A 23,510-nucleotide genomic window follows, 5' to 3' on the forward strand; every position below is an offset into this window, starting at 1 on the left:
GCGTACGCCCTCCCACGCATATCTGATATGGTCAATCAGATTGCGCAGTACCGGGTCTTCTCAACAATTGACCTGAAATCCGCCTACCACCAGCTCCCAATTCAGAAGTCGGACCGGCCATACACTGCCTTCGAGGCAGACGGTCGCCTCTACCACTTCCTTAGGGTCCCTTTCGGTGTCACAAATGGGGTCTCGGTCTTCCAAAGAGAGATGGACCGAATAGTCGACCAGTACGGTTTGCGGGCCATCTTTTCGTACTTAGATAATGTCGCCATCTGCGGCCATGACCAGCAGGACCACGATGCCAACCTTGATAAATTCCTCCGCACTGCCACTCTTCTCAACCTGACCTACAACAAAGAGAAGTTTGTGTTCAGCACGATCCGGTTAGCCATTCTCGGCTATGTAGTCCAACACAGACTTCTCGGGCCCGACCTCGAGCACATGCTCCCCCTCATGGAACTTCCCCTCCGCCACTGACACAAGCCCCTCAAACGCTGCCTGGGGTTCTTTTCCTACTACCCTCAGTGGGTCCCAAACTATGCAGACAAGGCCCGCCCACTCATTCAGTCCACCCAATTCCCCCTTGCGGCCGAGGCACAACATGCTTTCGCCCGCATCAGAGCAGACAAGGCCAAGGCCGGGAAGCGCACAGTGGACGAGTCACTGCCTTTCCAAGTAGAAAGCGACGCTTCAGACGTCGCCCTTGCCGCCACTCTAAACCAGGCTGGCAGACCCGTGGCATTCATTTCCCGCACCCTTCATGCCTCTGAAATTCGACACATCTATCGAGAAGGAGGCCCAAGTTTTCGTTGAAGCTGTGCAGCATTGGAGGCATTACCTGGCCGGTAAGAGATTCACCCTCCTTACGGACCAACGGTCGGTAGCCTTCATGTTCAATAACACACAGCGGGGCAAGATCAAAAATGATAAAATCTTGCGGTGGAGAATCGAGCTCTCCACCTATAATTACGAGATCTTGTATCGCCCCGGGAAACTCAACGAGCCCCCAGACCCCCTCTCATGAGGTACATGTGCCAGCGCACAAGTGGACCAACTCCGGGCCCTACACGACAGCCTTTGTCACCCGGGGGTCACTCGATTGTACCATCTGGTCAAAGCTCACAATCTGCTCTACTCCGTCGAGGAAGTAAGGGCATTCACCAGGGACTGCCAGATTTGTGCGGTGTGTAATCCGCACTTCTACTGGCCGGACCGTGTGCGCCTGGTGAAGGCCTCCCGCCCCTTTGAACGCCTCAGCGTGGATTTCAAATGGCCCCTCCCCTCCACCGACCATAACATACATTCTCAGTGTGGCCAATGAGTACTCCAGATTCCCCTTCGCCATCCCATGCCCCGATATGACATCTGCACCGTCATCAAGGCCCTCAGCACCATCTTCGCTCTGTTCGGTTTCCCCGCCTACATCCACAGTGACAGGGGATCCTCATTCATGAGCGATGAGCTGCGTCAGTTCCTGCTCAGCAGGGGTATAGCCTCCAGCAGGACGACCAGCTACAACCCCCGGGGAAACGGGCAAGTAGAACGGGAGAATGGGATGGTTTGGAGGGCTGTCCAGCTGGCCCTACGGTCCAGGAACCTCCCAGCCTCTCGCTGGCAGGAGGTCCTCCCTTACGCTCTGCACTCCATCCGGTCACTATTGTGCACCGCCACGAATAGCACACCCCACAAATGTGTTTTCACCTTCCCCAGGAAGTCCACATCCGGGGTGTCGCTCCCGACTTGGCGCGCTACTCCAGGACCGGTCCTTCTCCGTAGGCACGTCCGACTCCACAAGGCGGACCGCTTGGTGGACAGGGTTCACCTGCTCCACGCCAACCCTCAATATGCCTACGTTGAGTTCCCCGACGGCCGCCAAGGTACTGTCTCACTCAGGGACCTGGCACCGTCAGGTTCCACCCCAACACACCCCCCCACCAATGCGCCCCCCCCCCCCCCGCACCTCCCACTGCGCCGCCAATATTAACCCCACCAGGCCACCCCCCCCCCCTTTTCCGCACAAGAGGACGAAGAGGACTTCGGCACGCTCCCGGAGTTCCCCGATGACTGGCCAGCACCGCCACCACTGCTATCGGTGCCACCTCCACCACCGCCAGCACCGACTTCGCCGCCACCGTTACGCCGCTCCCAACGAAGCACCAAAGCACCGGACCGGCTGAACCTTTGACGGACTCCGGACCGTCAACATGGACTTTTCTTTCCCTACCACTGTACATAATTGCACGAATTGTATATAGTTTCACATCACCCCCGCCGGACTCATTTTTAACAGGGGGTGAATGTGGTGAACCACTGTAATAGGAGATGTAAGGTAGGACCTGCACTACATGTTCGCCGGTAGCTCCTGCCGGCTGGTTCCGCCCACGGAGAACTGTATCAATATGCATGACCTCCAGTGCCCTGCCATTTCATCAGCTGCAGCAGGAGGCCACGCATCTGACTGTAATAAAGCCACAGTTGTACCCAACTTTAGTCTTTGTGCAATTATCCGTGCATCAGGGGGAAAGTGGAAACAACCAAATATGTTGCACCACCATTGGCTCTGCTGCACGAGAGGAGCAAATGGTGATGCAATAGTTATAAGGGATTGAATTTTAAGGGGAATAGATCGGCATTTCTGTGGCTGCAAATGAGATTCCAGGATGGTATGTTGCCTCCCTGGTGCTAGGGTCAAGAATGTCTCTGAGCGGTTACAGGACATTCTGGAGAGGGAGGCTGAACAGCCAGTGGGTGTGGTACACATGAGTATGAACAACCTAAGTAAGAAGAGTGGTTAGGTCTTAAAAGCAGAATATAGGGAGTTAGGGAGTAAGTTGAAAAATACGACTTCAAAGGTAGAAAGCTCAAGTTTACTATCAGTGCCACATGCTAGTCAGAGCAGGAATAGCAGGATATATTGGATGGATACATGGCTGAAGAGATGGTGAGGCGGATGGTTTCAGATTCCTTGGGCATTGGAACTGGTTTGCAGGGAGGTGGGACCAGTACAGACCGGATGGGTTACACCTGGGCAGGACCGGGAATAATGTCCCGGGGGAGCATTTGCTAGAGTGGTTGGGGAGGGTCTAAAATAAATTGGCAAGGTGATGGGAAATGATTCTAGGCAGAAGAAGGGAAAACAAGGACAAGAAAAAAAACGACAGAATGAGGAATAAGAAAAGTGATAGGCAGAGAAACCAAAGGCCAGAATCAAACAGGATCACAGTAAATATAATTAGAAAGTCAGTCTTTAGTCTGTGTGCCTTGATGCATGACGTATTCGCAATAAAGTGAATGAATTAGTCGCGTAAATAGAGGTAAACAGGTAAGATATGGTCGAGATTACGGAGATATAGCTGCAGGGTGACTACGGATGGCAACTGAACATCCTGGGGTATTCAGTATTTAGGAAGGACAGACAAAAAGGAAAAGGAGGTGGGGTTACATTGTTGGTTAAAGAGGAAATTAACACAATAGTGAGGAAGGATATGAATGGGTAGAGTTGAGAAGCACCAAGGGACAAAAGCATTAATGGGGGTTGTATATAGATACCCAAACTGTTGTGATGGTGTTGGGGTTGGCAATAAATATGAAATTAGAGATGCATGTGATAAAGGAACAGTTTTAATATGGGTGATTTTAATCTGTATATACATTGGGAAAATCAATTTGGTAACAACATGGTAGAGGTGGAATTCCGGGAGTGTGTACAGGATGGATTTCTGCACCAATACATTGAGGAAACAACTAGAGAACAGGCCATTCTATACTGGGTATTGTGCAATGAGAATAGATTCAATGGAATTCTAGTTGTGCAAGACCCCTTGGGGATGAGCGACCATAATATGATAGAATTCTTCATCAAGATGGAGAGTGTTGTAGTTGATTCTGAGACAAGGGCCCTGAATCTAAATAAATGAAACTATGATGGTATGAGACACGAGTTGCCGCTGATGGATTGGGTAATGTGACTTAATGGGATAAGAACATAAGAACATAAGAACTAGGAGCAGGAGTAGGCCATCTGGCCCCTCGAGCCTGCTCCACCATTCAATGAGATCATGGCTGATCTTTTGTGGACTCAGCTCCACTTTCCGGCCTGAACACCATAACCCTTAATCCCTTTATTCTTCAAAAAACTATCTGTCTTTATCTTAAAAACATTTAATGAAGGAGCCTTTACTGCTTCACTGGGCAAGGAATTCCATAGATTCACAACCCTTTGGGTGAAGAAGTTCCTCCTAAACTCAGTCCTAAATCTACTTCCCCTTATTTTGAGACTAGGCCCCCTAGTTCTGCTTTCACCCGCCAGTGGAAACAACCTGCCCGCATCTATCCTATCTATTCCCTTCATAATCTTATATGTTTCTATAAGATCCCCCCTCATCCTTCTAAATTCCAACGAGTACAGTCCCAGTCTACTCAACCTCTCCTCGTAATCCAACCCCTTCAGCTCTGGGATTAACCTAGTGAATATCCTCTGCACATCCTCCAGTGCCAGTATGTCCTTTCTCAAGTAAGGAGACCAAAACTGAACACAATACTCCAGGTGTGGCCTCACTAACACCTTATACAATTGCAGCAGAACCTCCCTAGTCTTAAACTCCATCCCTCTAGCAATGAAGGACAAAATTCCATTTGCCTTCTTAATCACCTGTTGCACCTGAAAACCAACTTTTTGTGACTCATGCACTAGCACACCCAGGTCTCTCTGCACAGCAGCATGTTTTAATATTTTATCATTTAAATAATAATCCCTTTTGCTGTTATTCCTACCAAAATGGATAACCTCACATTTGTCAACATTGTATTCCATCTGCCAGACCCGAGCCCATTCACTTAGCCTATCCAAATCCCTCTGCATACTTCCAGTATCCTCTGCACTTTTTGCTTTACCACTTATCTTAGTGTCGTCTGCAAACTTGGACACATTGCCCTTGGTCCCCAACTCCAAATCATCTATGTAAATTGTGAATAGTTGTGGGCCCAACACTGATCCCTGAGGGACACCACTAGCTACTGATTGCCAACCAGAGAAACATCCATTAATCCCCACTCTTTGCTTTCTATTAATTAACCAATCCTCTATCCATGCTACTACTTTCCCCTTAATGCCATGTATCTTTATCTTATGCAACAACCTTTTGTGTGGCACCTTGTCAAAGGCTTTCTGGAAATCCAGATATACCACATCCATTGGCTCCCCGTTATCTACCGCACTGTTAATGTCCTCAAGAAATTCCACTAAATTAGTTAGGCATGACCTGCCCTTTATGAACCCATGCTGTGCCTGTCCAATGGGACAATTTCCATCCAGATGCCTCGCTATTTCTTCCTTGATGATAGATTCCAGTATCTTCCCTACTACCGAAGTGAAGCTCACTGGCCTATAATTACCCGCTTTCTGCCTACCTCCTTTTTTAAACAGTGGTGTCACATTTGCTAATTTCCAAACCGCCGGGACCACCCCAGAGTCTCGTGAATTTTGGTAAATTATCACTAGTGCATTTGCAATTTCCCTAGCCATCTCTTTTAGCACTCTGGGATGCATTCCATCAGGTCCAGGAGACTTGTCTACCTTTAGCCCCATTAGCTTGCCCATCACTACCTCCTTGGTGATAACAATCCTCTCAAGGTCCTCACCTGTCATAGCCTCATTTCCATCAGTCACTGGCACGTTATTTGTGTCTTCCATTGTGAAGACCAACTCAAAAAACCTGTTCAGTTCCTCAGCCATTTCCTCATCTCCCATTATTAAATCTCCCTTCTCATCCTCTAAAGGACCAATATTTACCTTAGCCAATCTTTTTTGTTTTATGTATTTGTAGAAACTTTTACTATCTGTTTTTATATTCTGAGCAAGTTTACTCTCATAATCTATCTTACTCTTCTTTATAGCTTTTTTAGTAGCTTTCTGTTGTCCCCTATAGATTTCCCAGTCCTCTAGCCTCCCACTAATCTTTGCTACTTTGTATGTTTTTTCCTTCAATTTGATACTCTCCCTTATTTCCTTAGATATCCACGGTCGATTTTCCCTCTTTTTACCGTCCTTCCTTTTTGTTGGTATAAACCTTTGCTGAGCACTGTGAAAAATCACTTGGAAGGTTCTCCACTGTTCCTCAACTGTTTCACCATAAAGTCTTTGCTCCCAGTCTACCTTAGCTAGTTCTTCTCTCATCCCATTGTAATCTCCTTTGTTTAAGCACAAAACACTAGTGCTTGATTTTACCTTCTCACCCTCCATCTGTATTTTAAATTCCACCATATTGTGATTGCTCCTTCCGAGAGGATCCCTAACTATGAGATCCTGAATCAATCCTGTCTCATTACACAGGACCAGATCTAGGACCGCTTGTTCCCTCGTAGGTTCCATTACATACTGTTCTTGGAAACTATCGCGGATACATTCTATAAACTCCTCCTCAAGGCTGCCTTGACCGACCTGGTTAAACCAATCGACATTTAGATTAAAATCCCCCATGATAACTGCTGTACCATTTCTACATGCATCTGTTATTTCTTTGTTTATTGCCTGCCCCACCATAATGTTACTATTTGGTGGCCTATAGATTACTCCGATCAGTGACTTTTTCGCCTTACTATTCCTGATTTCCACCCAAATGGATTCAACCTTATCCTCCATAGCACCGATGTCATCCCTTACTGTTGCCCGGATGTCATCCTTAAATAACAGAGCTACACCACCTCCCTTACCATCCACTCGGTCCTTCCGAAAAGTTTGATACCCTCGGATATTTAACTCCCAGTCGTGACCATCCTTTAACCATGTTTCAGTAATGGCCACTAAATCACAGTCATTCACGATGATTTGCGCCATCAACTCATTTACCTTATTCCGAATACTACGAGCATTCAGGTAAAGTACACTTATGTTGGCTTTTTTACCTCCGTTCTTAATCTTAACACCTCGATCAGTAACCTCTCCTAAGTTATATTTCCTCTTCACCTTTCTCCTAATTTTCCTTGTCGTCGAACCCATATATTCCTGTCACAACCTGCCACGTGGCTTACCATTAATGTTTTCACTTCCCGTTTTATTTCTTTTAGTATTCCTGGTCCTATTCACTGAGCTCCCCTCAGTCACTGTACCTTGTACTGTCGTCCTTTTTGATTTTTGACTATGTCTTCTCTGCCTTACACTTTCCCCCTTACTGCCTTTTATTTCTGTCCCTGTTTTACTACCTTCCAACTTCCTGCATCGGTTCCCATCCCCCTGCCACATTAGTTTAAATGGTGGTGGATGATGGTGGATAGGCAATGGCAAACATTCAAAGAGCGCATCGCTGAACTGCAATAATTGTTCATTTCTGTCTTGCTCAAAAATAAAATGGGAAAGGTGGCCGAACCATGGCTTACAAGGGAAATTAGAGATAATATTAGATCCAAGGAAGAGGCATTCAAGGGCTTGTCTGATTTTAATCCCAGTTACTTATTCCGTATCTTTTCCATAATGATGCCGATTGTTTTAAGTCCCTCCTTTTCAATAACTTTTGCATTACCTGTTATTATTCAGATGGTTATAATATCCTCCAAAGTAAAAACTGAGGCATAATAATGATTTAGTGCTCTGTAATATTAAGTCCCGATTCCTGTCTACTAAGGGATCAATATTTACTTCAGCTACTCTCTTCCTTTTTACATCATTTGCTCTCTGTTTTCATATTTGGCATTAGTTTTCTTTCATAATTTATCTTTGCTCTGGTTATTGTTTGTTTAGTAACCCTCTGATGCTCAAAGGTTTACCAATCCTCCAGCCTACCACTGACCTTTGTAATATGGTATGCTTAGACATTTGCTTTATGTTATCTTTAACTTCCTTGCTTAGCCACAGATGCAATTTTCCCTCTCACAATCTTTCTTCTTCTCTGGAATATATTTTAGTTGGGAGCAATTTCATTTCTCTTTAAATGTCTGTCACTGTTCACTGCCACTTCAGAGATAGACAAAGAAAAATACATCACTTGGCAACGGTCAAAGAATCAGAGGAACTTGAGGATTTGGAGACTTCCAAATGGCCTCCATTCCTTTTTGTTAAATATGTGTAAAATCGTGCATAAGAAATTCTATTTGATAATTTTATTGGATATTTTACCTTGTTAAGTGAGGCAAACTGAGGACTCTCGTGTTCAAAATTACGAATTCAGAACTTAGAGATATTGATTAGTTGGGTTTTATACCTAAGTCATATGCATTCTCAACAAATGTAGCTCACTCACAACAAGTTATGGCTGCAGGGTGATCTGGCATGAAGCGAGATGACTTACAGTCGACTTTCCTTCTTGGTGAGTGAGTGAGCTGTCTACCTCCTTTGTTATAACCCCCACAAGACTCATGCGGGCGCTCCGATTCATCTCCCCGTGAGCGCTGAGCAGCAGAGGCCCATCAGCAGACTAGTTAACTCAATGTCCTCAAAGCCGGCCCAGGTAGGAGCTGAGCTGCAAAGTAGTCCTGGCTGGGGCTGTTACTTGTAAGTACTTTACTTTTGGTAATAAACTTTTTACTCTCTGTTCCAGGCTCCTCCTTGATTACTAAATTGGCAATGAGGATGGGATGGAGGTAAACGCGTAGGAAGCCCCCCCCCCCCCCCCCCAATTCCGGCACTAGGACTGGAGCCCGGTCCTGGCCAGGAGAAGGCCCATTGGCCAAGGGTTGCTACAGCCAGTCGGGACACCTCTCCAGAATCAATGGAGGATGATCCAAGTCGGTACAGCATTTGTGCCCGACAAAATCGCGGATATAGGAACCACAGGTCAGCCAGAAAACACACCGCCCAACCCGAGGGAGACAGCAGCCCAGGGCCTGGACCCTCCACTTTGACCTGCAACTGAATTGCATTGCCCTGCCATGAGTTGTCCCATCAGGATTACCGTCCAGGTGAACAGACACCCATTAGAGATGAAGTTGGACATGGGGGCCCCAATTTCAGAAATAGGGCGGCAGACCTTCAAGAGAATCAGGATTGTAGTTCAACAACTGGATTTACAGGACACCGCGGCAAGGCTAGCGACCTGTATGGGGGAACCCACAGCCACAGTGGGCACAATGATGACCCCGGTTACATATGGGCAACAATCCATTAGTCTGACGTTAATAATAGTGAAGGGCTCCGGACTAAGCCTGCTGGGCTGTGACTGGCTGCAAAGCCTCCGTTTGGACTGGCAACTGATCTTCTGGATAGGCAGTGGAGGACTTTACCAAGTTTTGGGAAGTACCCAGAAGTCTTCCAGGAAGGTCTGGGCAAAATTAAGGGGAGCATGGCCAAAATATATGTGGACCCTGAGGCCCATCCTAAGTACTTCCAGGACCGCCCAGACCCCTATGTACTGTTGGCAGAAATTGAAGATGGACACGACTGACTGGAAGGCTACGGGATCATCCGTTTGGTACAGTTTGCTGATTGTGCAATGCCAGTAGTTTCAGGACTGAAACCTGCATGCCTGTAGGTTTATAGAGGACAAGATGATCCTGCCAATAGCTTCCACCTGGATTCAGCGACGGCGGTGTTGTTCATAGAATTTACAGTGCAGAAGGAGGCCATTTGGCCCATCGAGTCTGCACCGGCCCTTACAAAGAGCACCCTTCTTAAGCCCACGTATCTACCCTATCCCCGTAACCCAGTAACCCCAACTTAACCTTTTTGGACACTAAGAGCAATTTAGCATGGCCAATCCACCAAACCCGCACATCTTTGGACTGTGGGAGGAAACCGGAGCACCTGGAGGAAACCCACGCAGACACGGGGAATACGTGCAGACTTCGCACAGACAGTGACCCAGCTGGGAATCGAAGCTGGGACCCTGGAGCTGTGAAGCAATTGTGCTAACAACTATGCAACCGTGTTAGCAGCATACGACGACACCTTCGAGCGTCGCCAGGCATGCAAATTGTGGATGCAGTGAGCAGGCTCCCAGTCATTTCAACGCTTAACTTTAAGAACACCATGAAAATTGCTTATTGTCACAAGTAGGCTTCAAATGAAGTTACTGTGAAAAGCCCCTGGCTGCCACATTCCGGCACCTGTTCGGGGCGGCTGGTGCGGGAATTGAACCGTGCTGCTGGCCTGCCTTGGTCTGCTTTAAAAGCCAGCTACCTCGCCCTGTGCAAAACCAGCCCCGCTATCGGCTTAGCACCATGCAGGTCACTGCCATCTAATTACGCAACTGGATGCAAAGAAATGAAAAATGAAATGAAAATGAAAAGAGACTCCGGATTGGCAAAAGTACACCATATCATCTTGCACAGGGGCCAGCAGGGGAAGCTGCCCGAATGGGCCTTTAAAGCCAAAATGCAGGAGCTCAGTGTGGAAGATGGCATCTTTCTCTGGCCGGCGGTGGGGGGCGGTGGGGGCGGGGGGTTGAAAATGAAGATGCTAGCGTTCCCCGACACACTGTACACACTCCCCCAACTCTCCGCCCCCCCCCCCCCTCCCCCCACCCCGCCGACCCCATGTCCCAGCCCCGCAGCCACTGGAAGTACAGCTGCGGGCGAAGAGGAGTTGACGACCCCTTCAGACAGACTTCGGGACTTCGGAGGGGGAGGTATGTTATAACCGCCATGAGAGCCATGGGGGCAACGCAATTAATCTTCCCATGGGCCTCGTGGAATACCAGTTCACCCACTGAGAGGTGGAGGCCCATCAGCAGCCTAGTTAATTCAGTATCATAAAAGCCGGCTCAGGCAGCAGCTGGGCTGCAGAGTCGTCTCGACTGGGATTGGGACTGTTACTTGCCAATACTTTACTTTTGGCTCTCCTTTCTGGGCTCTCCCTTGACTATTAAACCTATTTCATGTAGGTCATAATACCTGTTCGCAGACGCTTTCCCCCAATTCAGTTCCCAGGTCAATGGGTTAAACACAAAACTGGATCGAATTAAACACACAGGGGAAGCGACATCAGCCACTGATAATTGGAACCATTCAATGTTTTATATTTGGAATGATGAATCACAGGCGGGATTATCCGACCCCGCGTCGGGCCGGAGAATCGCCGGGGGGGCGGCGTGAATCCCACCCCCGCCGCCGGCTGCCGGATTCCCCGGCGCCGGTTTTTTGTCGGGGGTGGGAATCACATGGCGCCGGTCGGGGGCCGTTGGCAGTGGCCCCCCCAGCGTTCCTCCGCTCCGCGATGGGCCGAGTGGCCGCCCGTCTTCGGCCAGTCCCGCCGGCATAAATCAAACAAGGTCCTTACCAGCGGGACCTGGCTCTGCGGGCGGCCTGCAGAGTCCTCGGGGGGGCGCAGGGGGATCTGGCCCCGGGGGATGTTCCCACGGTGGCCTGGCCCGCAATCGGGGCCCACCGATCAGCGGGCGGGCCGTGGGGGCATTCTTTCCCACCGTGCTGGCCGCTGTAAACGTCCGCCATGGCCGGCGCGGAGAAGAACGCCCCTGCACATGCGCTGAGATCACGCGCATGTGCCAACTCACGCCGGCCGGTGGAGGCCCTTTGGCGCTGGTTGGCACGGCACCAAAGTCCTTCGCCGCCGGTTGGAACCCTGCCAGCGCCGGCCTAGCGACTGAAGGTGCGGAGCATTCCGCAGCTTCAGGGCGGCCCGACGCCGGAGTGGTTCGCGCCACTCCTCGGCGCCAGTACAGCCCGCCCCGCCGGGTAGGGAAGAATACCGCCCCATGTCTTTGAAAAGCATGAAAATAGAAAAAGTTTCGTAAATGTTTCACTGTAGAAATATTGTCAAAGTGAACCTGCAGTGTTAGAAACCAGGGAGCTGTTAACTAATGAAAAGATTCCTGGTGTGATGTTATTTTGTAACAGGTGTACGATGTGAATAATACCTCTATCTAAATCAAACTGCTTTTAATTCATTGAACAGGATATTCCCCGAACAAACCTTCCCAAGAGGAAGCTACTGGTCCAGCTGTGCAGGTTATGGGTGCAGCTATCTGTGGTCATTTACTTACTCCCAGTATTGCTCACTTGGACCCTGGTGAGGAACGTAGATTTCTGATCCATTTGGACAAGTTTCATTGTTTACATACAGCCATGTTGTATTCACAATTCCAAAATATCCATCATCCAGAGTGAGATTGCAGAGTGGATCTAGAAAATATTGCAGAATTTCATTTCATTGGGAACAATGGTGCCACTTCCAGTGATATAATCAGGGTTACCGTTTCACTCTGACTGAATCAGCCCATTCGCTTTTATTACATATAACAGAAGTGCCGAGTGGTTGACTCAAATTGATCTCTCCAGGAGATTCCCACCATCACAGATGCCGGGCTTCAGCCAATTTGATTCACACCAAGGGTGTCGAGAAATGGCAGAGAGCACCAAATGAAGCAAAAAGTGTGAGCTCTGACAACATCCAGGATGTAATTCTGATGGCCTGTACACTAGAGTAAGCCAAACCACCAGCCAAGCTGTTGGTATCTACCCAAAAATGTGGAACAGTGCCCAGGTATGTCCTGCCCATGAATAGCAGGAAAACTCCAATCGAACTATCGGCCCATCAGTCGCCTCTACATCTTAAGCAAAGTCATGGAAAGTGCCATCAGCAGTGCTGTCACGTGGCACTTACATGCATTGACCTGTGCACCAACACTCAGTTAGTGTTCTGCCAGGACCACTCGGCTCCAGGCCTCAGTATAACCTTGTCCAAGCACAGATAAATGAGGTGATTTCCAGCGGTGAATTGAGAATCACGGTCACTTTCAACTAAATTGTAGCATCAAGGAACCCTCCCAAAACTGAAGTCGTTGGCCCATACTCAAGCTGCAGCAATGAGGAATGGATTGCCACTGCGCTCAAAAAGTCCCCCGACTCAATGCAGTTCTTGCGGGATCTTCCCGGCTGTCACTGAAAGGCACAGAAATGCCCCTCTGTTGGAGTGGATGTGAGTGAGGTTGGTCGGCGGGTGAGGTGGTCGGCAGGTGAATAGCCAATATGGGTAGGTGGATGAAGTGATAGTCGGTTCGTGGAGGGTAGTCATTCTGGGTCTGGGGGTAATCAGGGGTTTGGTCGGGTGTTCTGGGATGGTCAGGTCAGGTTGGGGAGGAGTAGTTGGGTCAGGCCAAGGGGGGTAGTCAGATAAGAGAGCAGACTGGTCAGGTCAAGGGCATAGTTGGGTGGTCGGTGGGCATCGGGTTAGGTCATTGCAGGTAGTTGGGGAGCGAGGGGGATAATTTGGGGGTTAGTTCTAGCATTAATCAGGTATTAGACTAGGTTTTAATCTCTCTAACATTTCTTTGATTACTACACAGGTAAATCCTGCAAAACACCCAAAGTCACCGACTCTAGCTCATAAATATAAATCAAAGTATAAAATAATGCAATATATAGGTACCCAAGATAACTCTATTATGATCCAGACTAGACCTCTACAGTTCCTTGGGTACCGGACAAAAACCCCAATATTTTATTTAATTTGTAAGACTGTGAGGAAAGGATACTTTGTTTCAGGAGAGATTCCACACAGAAATAGGGATATGGCATATTTAAATAAACTTTATTATTAACAGAGTATTAAACTCACTTTAACATCATACAAGAAAATAGCTTGCAATTACCAGTTAAACAATGCTGAACAATAAAATGAAACATTTTGGGTGGGATTCTCTGTCCCGCCGCACCCGTTTTCTGGTCCAACGTCCCGGCAGCTGGCCAATGGGGTTTCCCATTGTGGCCACCCCCATGCCGTTGGGAAATACATCCATGGGCGTGAGTGCATTGCCGGTGAAGCAAAGGATCCCGCCGACAGAGAATCCCGTCCTTACCTCCTAACTACTATCTTTTTATCTCCAATCAAACAAACACATCTCAGGTCAAAACCCACTTTTAAATGCAATTAGCAGACCCAGGAATACTTGCTGTATCAAGATCGATGGCGTGGATAAACTGCTTTGAGTGAGAGAGAAAAATACTTCAGGAACCAGCTTGCAGATTCTTGCCTGTGTCAAACTCCTGTTTTACGTCCCAACATTTAGTAAAAAATTGCTGGTCTGTTCACACACAAATCAAAACTAAAAAACACCTGATTGCTTCAGCCGCTTGCTCCTCCCATGAACCACATCAGCTCTATTCCACTAACTGGGCTATGACCACCTGACTAAGGTTAAACACAAGGGCACTAATGTTTCACTCCAGAGCGAACCTTCTTTCTCTAAATAAAATTCCATTTGCCCTATTCAGGTAAACAATATACATGGTTGGAATGAATTATGGCATTACTTTTACAATATTTTAATTGCATCTCTGTAACTAACCAATGTGTTTGTCTTTTAAACCAGGACTTTTGATCATTCCTGCAGTCAGATATACACTAACCCAGGCGTTTAGCCATTACTGCACCAGCCACATGTAATACAATACATATATCTGAAATTGCTACATTCTTCACAACTCTTACACCTGTCCCAGAAGATGCAGAAGTTGGAGGAGACTGGACCCGAGGATACGACTAGGGTGCTTTCTGGATTTATAAATTCCAGCTTGCAGATCTGCCTTCTGCACTTTTGTTTCATCACAAAGTCCAATTAAGCCCTCCTTAATACGTCTACAGATACCAATTTTCTGTTTTAGTCAACAAAACTCTTTTGAACTTCTTCTCTCGGCTTTTCCCTGGTTTATCAGATGTCATAATTACAGGATGGGGTTTATAATTCACACAACAGCAAAAGTTAAAATTACGCAGGCGACTATGAACTAAAACTTCTACCAATGCCTCTTCAGGGAGCTGGCCTCGTAGTACCGAGGAAAGCCTTGAGTTCTGGATAACTTCATAATTGCCTTCGCTTGGGAAAGTGAAAATTCGTATTGGGGAAAATTAGATATTCTGGTTCGTGGAGGGTTCCATTTGTTCAAGTGCCAGATAACATGTTTATTGTATCTCTGCTGTGTGAAGACAGTGAAGATGGTCACTGAAACTATTGTCCATTTTTCTCTCACATTCAGAGTGACACAGGAAGAATGAACAGCCAGTCTCTTTACTTTACCCATTAGAAGTTCAAACGGTACCTTTGGGAGTCCTGCTGCATGTTTCATCTGCGCCCCACCAGCTGAAGCAGTCTGCCCACGGCAGGGGGGATTGGAAAGAGGCGAACAAGTAGTAAAGGCAGTAGCCCATGACGACGTTGTAGGAAATACATGTAATTGTCGTCAAAAGGGTCATAGTGATCCCGACACCTTCAAATAAAACAAGGAACAGGAGATTAGATTGGAAACTGTTGATTTGAAATCAATTCTTTGACCTGTGTTTTTCTGCAATCGAGCGCCATGGAGGCCAGGGAGACTGTCCCGGCTGACCACACCTTTCGGAAATGTCACTGCCTTAACACACTCCCGAACAGAGTCGTTGAGTTGGAACGTGAGTTACACACACTCTGACACATAAGGGAGGGGGTGAAATTTATGGTATGGTTACTTTTGATGTTAGGATTGAGTGGAGGGGAAGCAAGAGTCACAACCAAAGTTTTGAAGTTGGGCAATAACTTTGAAAGGACACAAATTAAACGGAGCACAATAAACTGAAATGAACCGTTAATAAGTTAGTCGTTAACAGGTAAACAGTGGGACATTTTGAAGGAAGTTTTTGATACAATACAAAGTCAGAACTTGCCCCAAAAGACAAGAGTTCCATTTGTGCAGTAAAACAATCATGGTCAACAAATGAGGGGAAAGACAGTGGTCGGAATGTTCTGGCCCTAGTCGCCGGGGGGGGGGGGGGGGGGGGGGGTCCGCTCCCATCGAAGTGGGCCCTGCCGTGGCAGATTCCCACGCAATGCGGCCAGCGAGCAATGCCGATGGCCATTGACGTCAATGGGGCCAAAGGAACCCCCGGCAGCCAATGGTAAGCTCTTCCACTGCTGGAAGGGTTGGTTGATATATCCAAGCCAGTATCCAGCTAAAAATGGCTTCTACGAATGTCACTGGATCAAAATCCTACAACACCTTCCCTAACAGCACTGCGGGTGGACCTAGAAAATGTGGGCCGCAGCGATACAGGAAGCTGGCTCATCACCACCTTCCCAAGGGCCATTAGGGATGGACAAGAAATGCCTGCCCAGCCATTGGTTCCCTCCTTCTGTGAAATAATTTTAATAAAGATCAGTCGGAATCTAACTGACTGGGAAAGCTTCAAATAAACAATAATGGGAATCAAAGGAAATATTAAAAGGACAAAGAAGAAATTAAATAAAATTTGCAGGGGAAACCGAGCTGGATTCTCCTACCCGCCCCGCCACATTTCTGCCCCGACCCGCCGGCGGGATTCTCCGTTACGCCGGCCGGTCAATGGGGTTTCCCATTGTGGGGCAGCCCCACGCCGTCGGGAAACCCCCGGGCGCCGGCAAAACGAAGCATCCCGTCGACGGAGAATCCCACCCATGAGCTAACAGTTAACATTTGCATCAATATATCAGAGAAAGGGGGTACTTAGGGGGAATGTAGTCCCGCGCGAGATGGATTCAGATGAGATTGTCAACGGGAGAGAGTTAAATCTTGCATCCATTTCACAGCAAAGAAATAGGGGAAAAAATACCATTGCTGTGAGGGAACTGAAAATAATTCAATTTATTGGATTTAATGTAAGGATTTTCAAAAAGAAAGGAACAAATGTGAGATAAGAGACTAAACCTGCTGGACTGAGTGGTTTTCATCCCAGGCGGCTTTAAAGAAATAGGCAAGGTAATTGGAGAAGTGTTAGTCATACTTTTGCATTTTCATTACATCCCGGAATTGTGTCTTTGCATTGCAAATATCTTTCCATTATTTAGGAAAAGAAGATGGGAGCAACCTGGAAACGAGTTGGGCTCTGTCCAGTCAACGTTTCCACACCTTTTAGCAGCAAAATCGGCACCTCACCAATTCTGTGACCACATAAAACTCCCGGCCTCCACTAAATAAACGGCTGGAAAATGGGTGGGTCCGTGGCCATGTATGCGCATGGCGGCGACCTGCAGCAGCCGCGCAGTCAAACCTGGCGCCGGCCGTGCGCGTACCCGACCTGCCAGATGGTGCCCCCCTAACCACCCACTGGCCACCCTCTGGCCACCCCCGACCAGTCCCCCCAGCCCTCGCGGACGCCCCCTGGCCAGCAGCATGGCTCCTGCCCGGCTGTGGCGGCGCTAGACACAGTCCGCAGCCGCCACGCTGGGTTTCCGCATGGTTGAGACCATGAGTGAACCGCGCCATCGTGAACTCGGCCCAACAGGGGCGGAGGAGGGCCTTCAGGTGACGTGCTGAGGCCATCTCAACAGCGTGCAGTGCGCGCCACGAAGATGTCGTTTCGGAGGGGGCGGAGCATACGAAACATGCGTCAAACAGGCACCGCCCACCGATTTCATCATCAAAGGGAATTCTCCACCCGATCGCTGATTACGAAATCGGCGTCGGGGAACGGGGAATCCCGCCCCTTGTCTTTTGGGGTAATTTCTGATGTTGTATTGTACCAAAAACCTTCAAAATGCCCCAGCTGACACCTATTTAAAGGGATTATCAACCACTTGCAGGTTAGTTGTTAATCTCAATTGACTCATCAAATTTGGTGAAGTCGACAGGGAGTGATGCTTCACATGAGGAAGGCCTTGATTATGAATATAGGGGGCGGGGTTCTTCGGCCTGCCACACCCATTTTCTGGTGCAACGCACACTCACTGGCAGCGGAATTCTCTGTCCTGGCAGCCAGCCGATCGGGAAATCCGGGGGCGTCAGTGTGCTGCCGGCGAAACGGGGATCCCACCGATGGAGAATCCAGTCCATGGTTTCTGGATAGGGCACTCGCTCCCAGGTATGGGTAATGCCTCAAGGTGCAATCACCACTGGGCTGCAGTTAAAAAGAGGGATGGTGAAACAGAAACGTCAAGGAAAAGGACCAGCTGCTCACAGAGGGAGGAGTGGAAGGAGATCTCTCAGCAGGAAGACTTATCCAGCTGGAGCAGCACTTCCTCTGACCTGCACCAAGGCCAGAAGCAGTGTGTGCACCTGCCACCTTTCACACCCAGACCGGCTGTCTTAGAGCAGGAACAGGAGGGCACTGCCACTAGTTGAGAAGGTGACCGTGTCCATTAATTTCATCCCATCAGTATCCTTCCATGCTGGGGCAGGTGATATATGTAACATCTCACAGTTCACCATCCGCTGCTGCATCAGAGTGGTGACAGAGACGCTTAGGCCTGAACTGTACGCTGACCCCCTCCCATGGGCATTGACGAGGGGAGCTGCTGGGATGGTGTGGAGCATGAAATGCATGGGTCAGATTCCCTCCAGGATCCAGCCCACCCGAACCTGAACACGATTTTACGCTGGGGTGGGAAGAGCCCCAAACCTGCTCCTATTAAGTGGCTATTTTTCTTTTTATATTCATTTACCAGATGTGAATGTTGCTGGCTAGCCCAGCATTTATTTCCCATCCCTAATTGCCCTTGAGAAGGTGGTGACGAGCTGCCTCCATGAACCACTGCAGTTCCTGAGATGTAGGTACACCCACAGTGCTGTTAGGGAGACAGTTACAGGATTTTGACCTCGCGACAGTGAAGGAATAGCGATATATTTCCAAGTCAAGATGGTTGATGGTTTGGGGAGGACCTCCAGGTGGTGGTGTTCCCATATATCTGCTGACATTTTGCAGGATTTTGCGGAGGCAACGTTGGTGATATCTCTCCAGGGGTTTGAGCTGTCTGCTGTACATTGTCCATGTTTCTGATGCATACAGGAGGGTGGGGACCACGTCTGCTCTGTAAACCGGTGCTGAATTTGAGGTCACGGTCTTCAAACACTCTGGGCAGGATTCTCCCGCATTTGGCGCGAGGGCCTGACGCCGGCTCCAAGAGCGGCGCGAACCACTCCGGCGTCGGGCCACCCGGAAGTTGTGGAATCCTCCGCACTTCTGGGGGCTAGGCCAACTGGTGCCGAAGGGCCACCGTGAGTTCCAGAGGCCGGCGCGGAGGGAAAGAGTGCCCCCAAGGCACAGGCCCGCCCGCAGATCGGTGGGCCCCGATCGCAGGCCAGGCCACTGTGGGGCCCCCCTGGGGCCGCCCCCGCCCCCCCCCCCCGTGCCCCCCCCCAAGGACACCGCTAGACGGCCGACAAGCCAGGTCCCGCCATATTGGACCATGTCCATTTCGCGCCGGCGGGACTGGCCGAAATCAGGTGGCCGCTCGGAGAATTGCCGGGGGGGGGCTGCTGTCAATGGCCCCCGACCGGCGCGGCGTGATCACTGCCCGGCCCGAAAACCGGCGCCAGAGAATTCGTCAGCGGGCATCGGAGAGCGGGGCGGGTTTCTCGCCGCCCCCCGGCGATTCTCCGACCTGGCGGGGGGTCGGAGAATCCCCCCCTCTGTTCCTCAGGTATCTGAAGACTGCACTGGCGCATTGGAGTCGATGCTGGATTTCATCCTCGATGTCTGCTCGCACCGAGAGGAGGCAACTGAGATATGGGAAATGATCCACATTGTTCAAGGGCTCACCGTGGATCTTGATGGTAGGGTGAAGTTTTGTGTGGGTGGAGTGGCTGGTGGAGAATATTTGTTCTCCAGATATTTAGCCTGAGGCCCATTCTTTCATCTACCTCGGTGAATGAGTCAACAATGGTTTATAGTTCGGCCTCTGAATGTGCGCTGACACAGGTGTCGTCTGTGTACTATCATAGAATTTACAGTGCACAAGGAGGCCATTCAGCCCAACGAGTCTGCACCGGCCCTTGGAAAAAGCACCCCATTTAAGCCCACACCTCCACCCTATCCCCGTAACCCAGCAACCCCACCTAACCTTTTTGGACACGAAGGGCAATTTGTCATGGCCAATCCACCTAACCTGAATACCTTTGGCCTGTGGGAGGAAACCGGGGCATCCAGAGGAAACCCACGCAATAATGGGGAGAATGTGCAGCCTCCGCACAGACAGTGGCCCAAGCCGGGAATCGAACCTGGGACCCTGGAGCTGTGAAGCAACTGTGCTAACCACTGTGCTACCGTGCTGCCCTTAGCGCTGTGCTACCGTGCTGCCTTTGACTGCAGCTCGATGAAAGACGTTGGGGTGGTCATGGAGGCATCAGAGGACCCAACCCAGCCGACCTTCACAACCCACGCCGGCCGACCTTCGCGATCCACGCCGGCTGACCTTCGCAACCCACGCCAGCCGACTTGCGCGACCCACCATTTTCTCTCACCTTGTTTGTTGCTGACAAAAATGGAGAAAATGGTTTTGGGCCCCAATGGTCCCTTTGTCCCTTTGCCCCCCCCCCCGAACTTGAAAAAAAAAAGGCTGCGACCATATAAAAAAAAATGCGGCCGCCCTGCGCATGCGTGCCCGATCATCAGGCGCGCATGCGCAGTGCAGCCGAATTTCGTTATCTGTTCCTGGCCATTTTGAAGGCCGCGTCGATTTTCGAGCATTGTATGATCATGAATGATGCAATTGAAATGCAGGTCATGTTTCTTCGTCATCCTCCTACAACATCTCTCCACTGTTCCCCAGCTGGGTGGGGCGGGCTCTCCCCAAGTTCTATTCTTACCGACTTGATCATAGCCAGAGTATTCGCTCACAATGGCTTATCTCCCTGCTCCTCTCCCTTACCTCTGGTATCCTGCGAGGAACCATCTTTGGTCCCCTCCTATTTCTCATCTGTAGGCTACCCCTCAGCAAAAGCACAGCATTAGTTTCCTCATCTACGCTTAACGACACCCAACTGTCACATTTGATCCAAGGATGGGTTCCTAATCTCATAATCACGCCAGCTCTAAAACCAACTATTTCCAACTCCATAACTTAGTTCGACTTCGCAGCTTTGTCAGCTCTACTGCTATTGATATCCTCACCCATGCCTTCATTCACTTCGATGTGGAGCTGCCGGCTTTGGACTGGGGTGGGCACAGTAAGGCGTCTTACAACACCAGGTCAAAGTCCAACAGGTTTGTTTCGAATCACTAGCTTCTGCTGCTGTGGTGTGGGGAAATGTGGCAGAAACCTTGTGCACAAGAAGATCTGGCAAACAATGAGGAAATGAAAACAGATCATCTGTTTTCTCGCTGTGGGGCTATGGATAAATCTTCTGCAGGACACTGAGGAGAGCTCTCCCAAACATCTTTCGAAATAATGCAATGGGGACTTTTAGTTCCAGCTGACAAGGCAGATGAGACTTTGGGTTACTGTCCCATTTAAACCAACAGGTTTGTTTCGAATCACGAGCTTTCGGAGCACAGCTGGTGTTGTAAGACTTCTTACTTTATTAACTTCGATTTGGCTATTTCAATGCACATACGGATGGCTTCCCACATTCTACACTATGTAAACCCAAGGTCATCTAATGACCTGCTGCCCGTGTCTTAGCTCACAGCAAGTTCCTTTCGCCAACCGGCGCCATGCTTGGTGATATGCCTGATGGCAGGGCCCATGGAATGGGCCGCAGCGGCGGTGTGGTGTGAGTCCTTTGTGCCTGCTTGTCTAGGGACAGGATGGATTGGGGTGGGTCTGCAATGTGCAGACAGCACTTGGTAACAGCTGGTGGACATGTGGGGCGGCTAGCTGAGGGTGTCGCTGGCGTGACGTCTGCTCTGCGATCGGGAGTGTGCCAGGGTGGGTACCTGGTGTTGGGATGCCCCAGGTCCAGGGAGTGTTCAGCAGGATGCATGTCCCCCTACAAGAACCACCACATGAGGGGGTGCCCATCACGAAAGGGGTTCTACTCGCTGAACGTGCAGTTGGTGTTTGACCACCAGCTGCACATCATGCACATCTGCGCCCGATACCCAGGCAGGACGCCTTCAGCCTGGCACACTCGAGGCACTCCCCTGGGTGAAGGACTGGCTCCTGGGTGACAGGGACCATGTGCTGCAGTTGCCACCTATCTGGAAGCCACAGACCAATACGGAGAGCCGCTACAACGATGCCCATGCTGCGACCAGGAGCATAGTGGAGTGACACACCAACGTTCTGAAGAGGCGGTTCAGGTGCCTGGACTGCTCTGGTGGGGCCCTCCAGTCTCCCACATCGCGCAGCAGAGAGGCAGCATGCTGGAGGAGGAGGATGAACGCCAGGCCTCATCCGACTAGGAGGACGTGGAGGAGGGTCAGGCTGGGCAGGCAGGGATACCGTGCATGAACAATCTGATTGGCTCAAGGTTTACTGGCAAGGGGTCTGGCCACGGACAGCTTGAACATCCCGTCCCACCCCTGCATCTGCACCTCCCTCCATGTTTCCCACCAACTTCAGTGCTGGCAGTAGCAGTGGGTCTGGTCCGTGGGATGGAGGATGATGATGATTCGCTGCGAGGTGGGCTCTGGTGCTCAGCGCTGTTTGATGAGGTCCTACCTGCCCTCAGTTGCATTTCCTCCACCATCCACCCAGGTGATCCCTGCATGCATGCTGGACAATTCCATCTCACGGTCCCATCGAACTCCTGGGGTGGTGGGATTGGGGGAACAGGATCCTGGGGAGGACAGGGGGGGGGGGGGGGGGTCTTGTGGGTACCGGGGCGGGTGTTCGGCGGTGGGTCACTCACCCAGTAGGCCCTACCACATGGCGTCCCCACATATCTGGCCCCATCCCCTGCCGCCTCCGAGGGCGACCCCAGGGGACCCTGCCCATGCCCATGTCCACCAACCGCGTCCCACACCACCAGCCTCCAATCACCCCTCCCCCACCAGGCACAGCCTCCGCTCCAGATTATCCACCACACTCTTCAGACAGAAGACCGAGTCAGTTCGGAACGTTGGTAAACAGGTGCCCTAGCCCCTATCGTTAACCTATGTGCATCACTGAACTGGGTCGGAGAATGGCCGTTGGCCGCCGTGAATCCTGCCCCCGCCGAAGTCTCCGGTACCGGAGATTGGGTGGGGGCGGGAATTGGGCCGCGCCGGTTGGCGGGACCCCCCGCTCAATTCTCCGGCCCGGATGGGCCGAAGTCTCGCCCAGAAATTGCCTGTCCCGCCGGCGTAAATCAAAGCTGGTATTTACCGGCGGGACAAGGTGACGTGGGCGGGCTCCGGGGTCCTGGGGGGGGACGCGGGGCGATCTGATCCCGGGGGGTGCCCCCATGATGGCCTGGCCCGCGATCGGGGCCCACCAATCCGCGGCCAGGCCTGTGCCGTGGGGGCACTCTTTCCCTTCTGCCTCCGCCACGGCCTCCACCATGGCGGAGGCGGAAGAGACTCTCCCCACTGCACATGCGCGGGAAACTGTCGGCGGCCGCTGACGCTCACGCGCATGCGCCGCATTTCCGCGCCAGCTGGCAGGGCACCAAACGCCATTTCCTCCAGCTGGCGGGGCAACAAATGCCATTTCCGCCAGCTGGCGGGGCGGAAATCCCTCTGGCGTCGGCCTAGCCCCTCAATGTTGGGGCTCGGCCCCCAAATATGCGGAGCATTCCGCACCTTTGGGCCGGCGCGATGCCCGTCTGATTGACGCTGTTTTTGGTGCCAGTCGGCGGACATCGCGCCGTTGGGTGAGAATTTCGCCCCAGAAGCGGAAGCGGCCTGCTATGTTTCTCGCCCTGTGACCTGGGTCCCCTTTGGAGGCCGTTCTCTGGAGCGACCGCCCCAAGAT

General features: G+C 50.5%; 1 protein-coding gene across 2 annotated transcripts in view; it reads right to left on the reverse strand.

Moving 5' to 3' along the window:
- LOC140420923 (sodium- and chloride-dependent neutral and basic amino acid transporter B(0+)-like) overlaps positions 1-23,510 on the reverse strand; it is a 117,439-nt gene that overhangs the window by 89,861 nt on the left and 4,068 nt on the right. Inside the window, exons 1-3 of one of the 2 annotated variants that reach the window (XM_072505074.1) lie at positions 15,282-15,411; positions 14,989-15,156; positions 11,934-12,072 (exon numbers count right to left, since the gene is read on the reverse strand). In XM_072505074.1, coding sequence (XP_072361175.1) covers positions 11,934-12,072; positions 14,989-15,142 — 293 coding nt within the window. In that variant the 5' untranslated portion in view covers positions 15,143-15,156; positions 15,282-15,411. Of the gene's footprint in view, positions 1-11,933; positions 12,073-14,988; positions 15,157-15,281; positions 15,412-23,510 lie in introns of those variants that run through there. The other variant, XM_072505073.1, reaches the window with a different exon arrangement.

The sequence above is a fragment of the Scyliorhinus torazame genome, chromosome 5, assembly GCF_047496885.1.
Source record: "Scyliorhinus torazame isolate Kashiwa2021f chromosome 5, sScyTor2.1, whole genome shotgun sequence".
In the NCBI taxonomy this organism is placed as follows: Eukaryota; Metazoa; Chordata; class Chondrichthyes; order Carcharhiniformes; family Scyliorhinidae; genus Scyliorhinus; species Scyliorhinus torazame.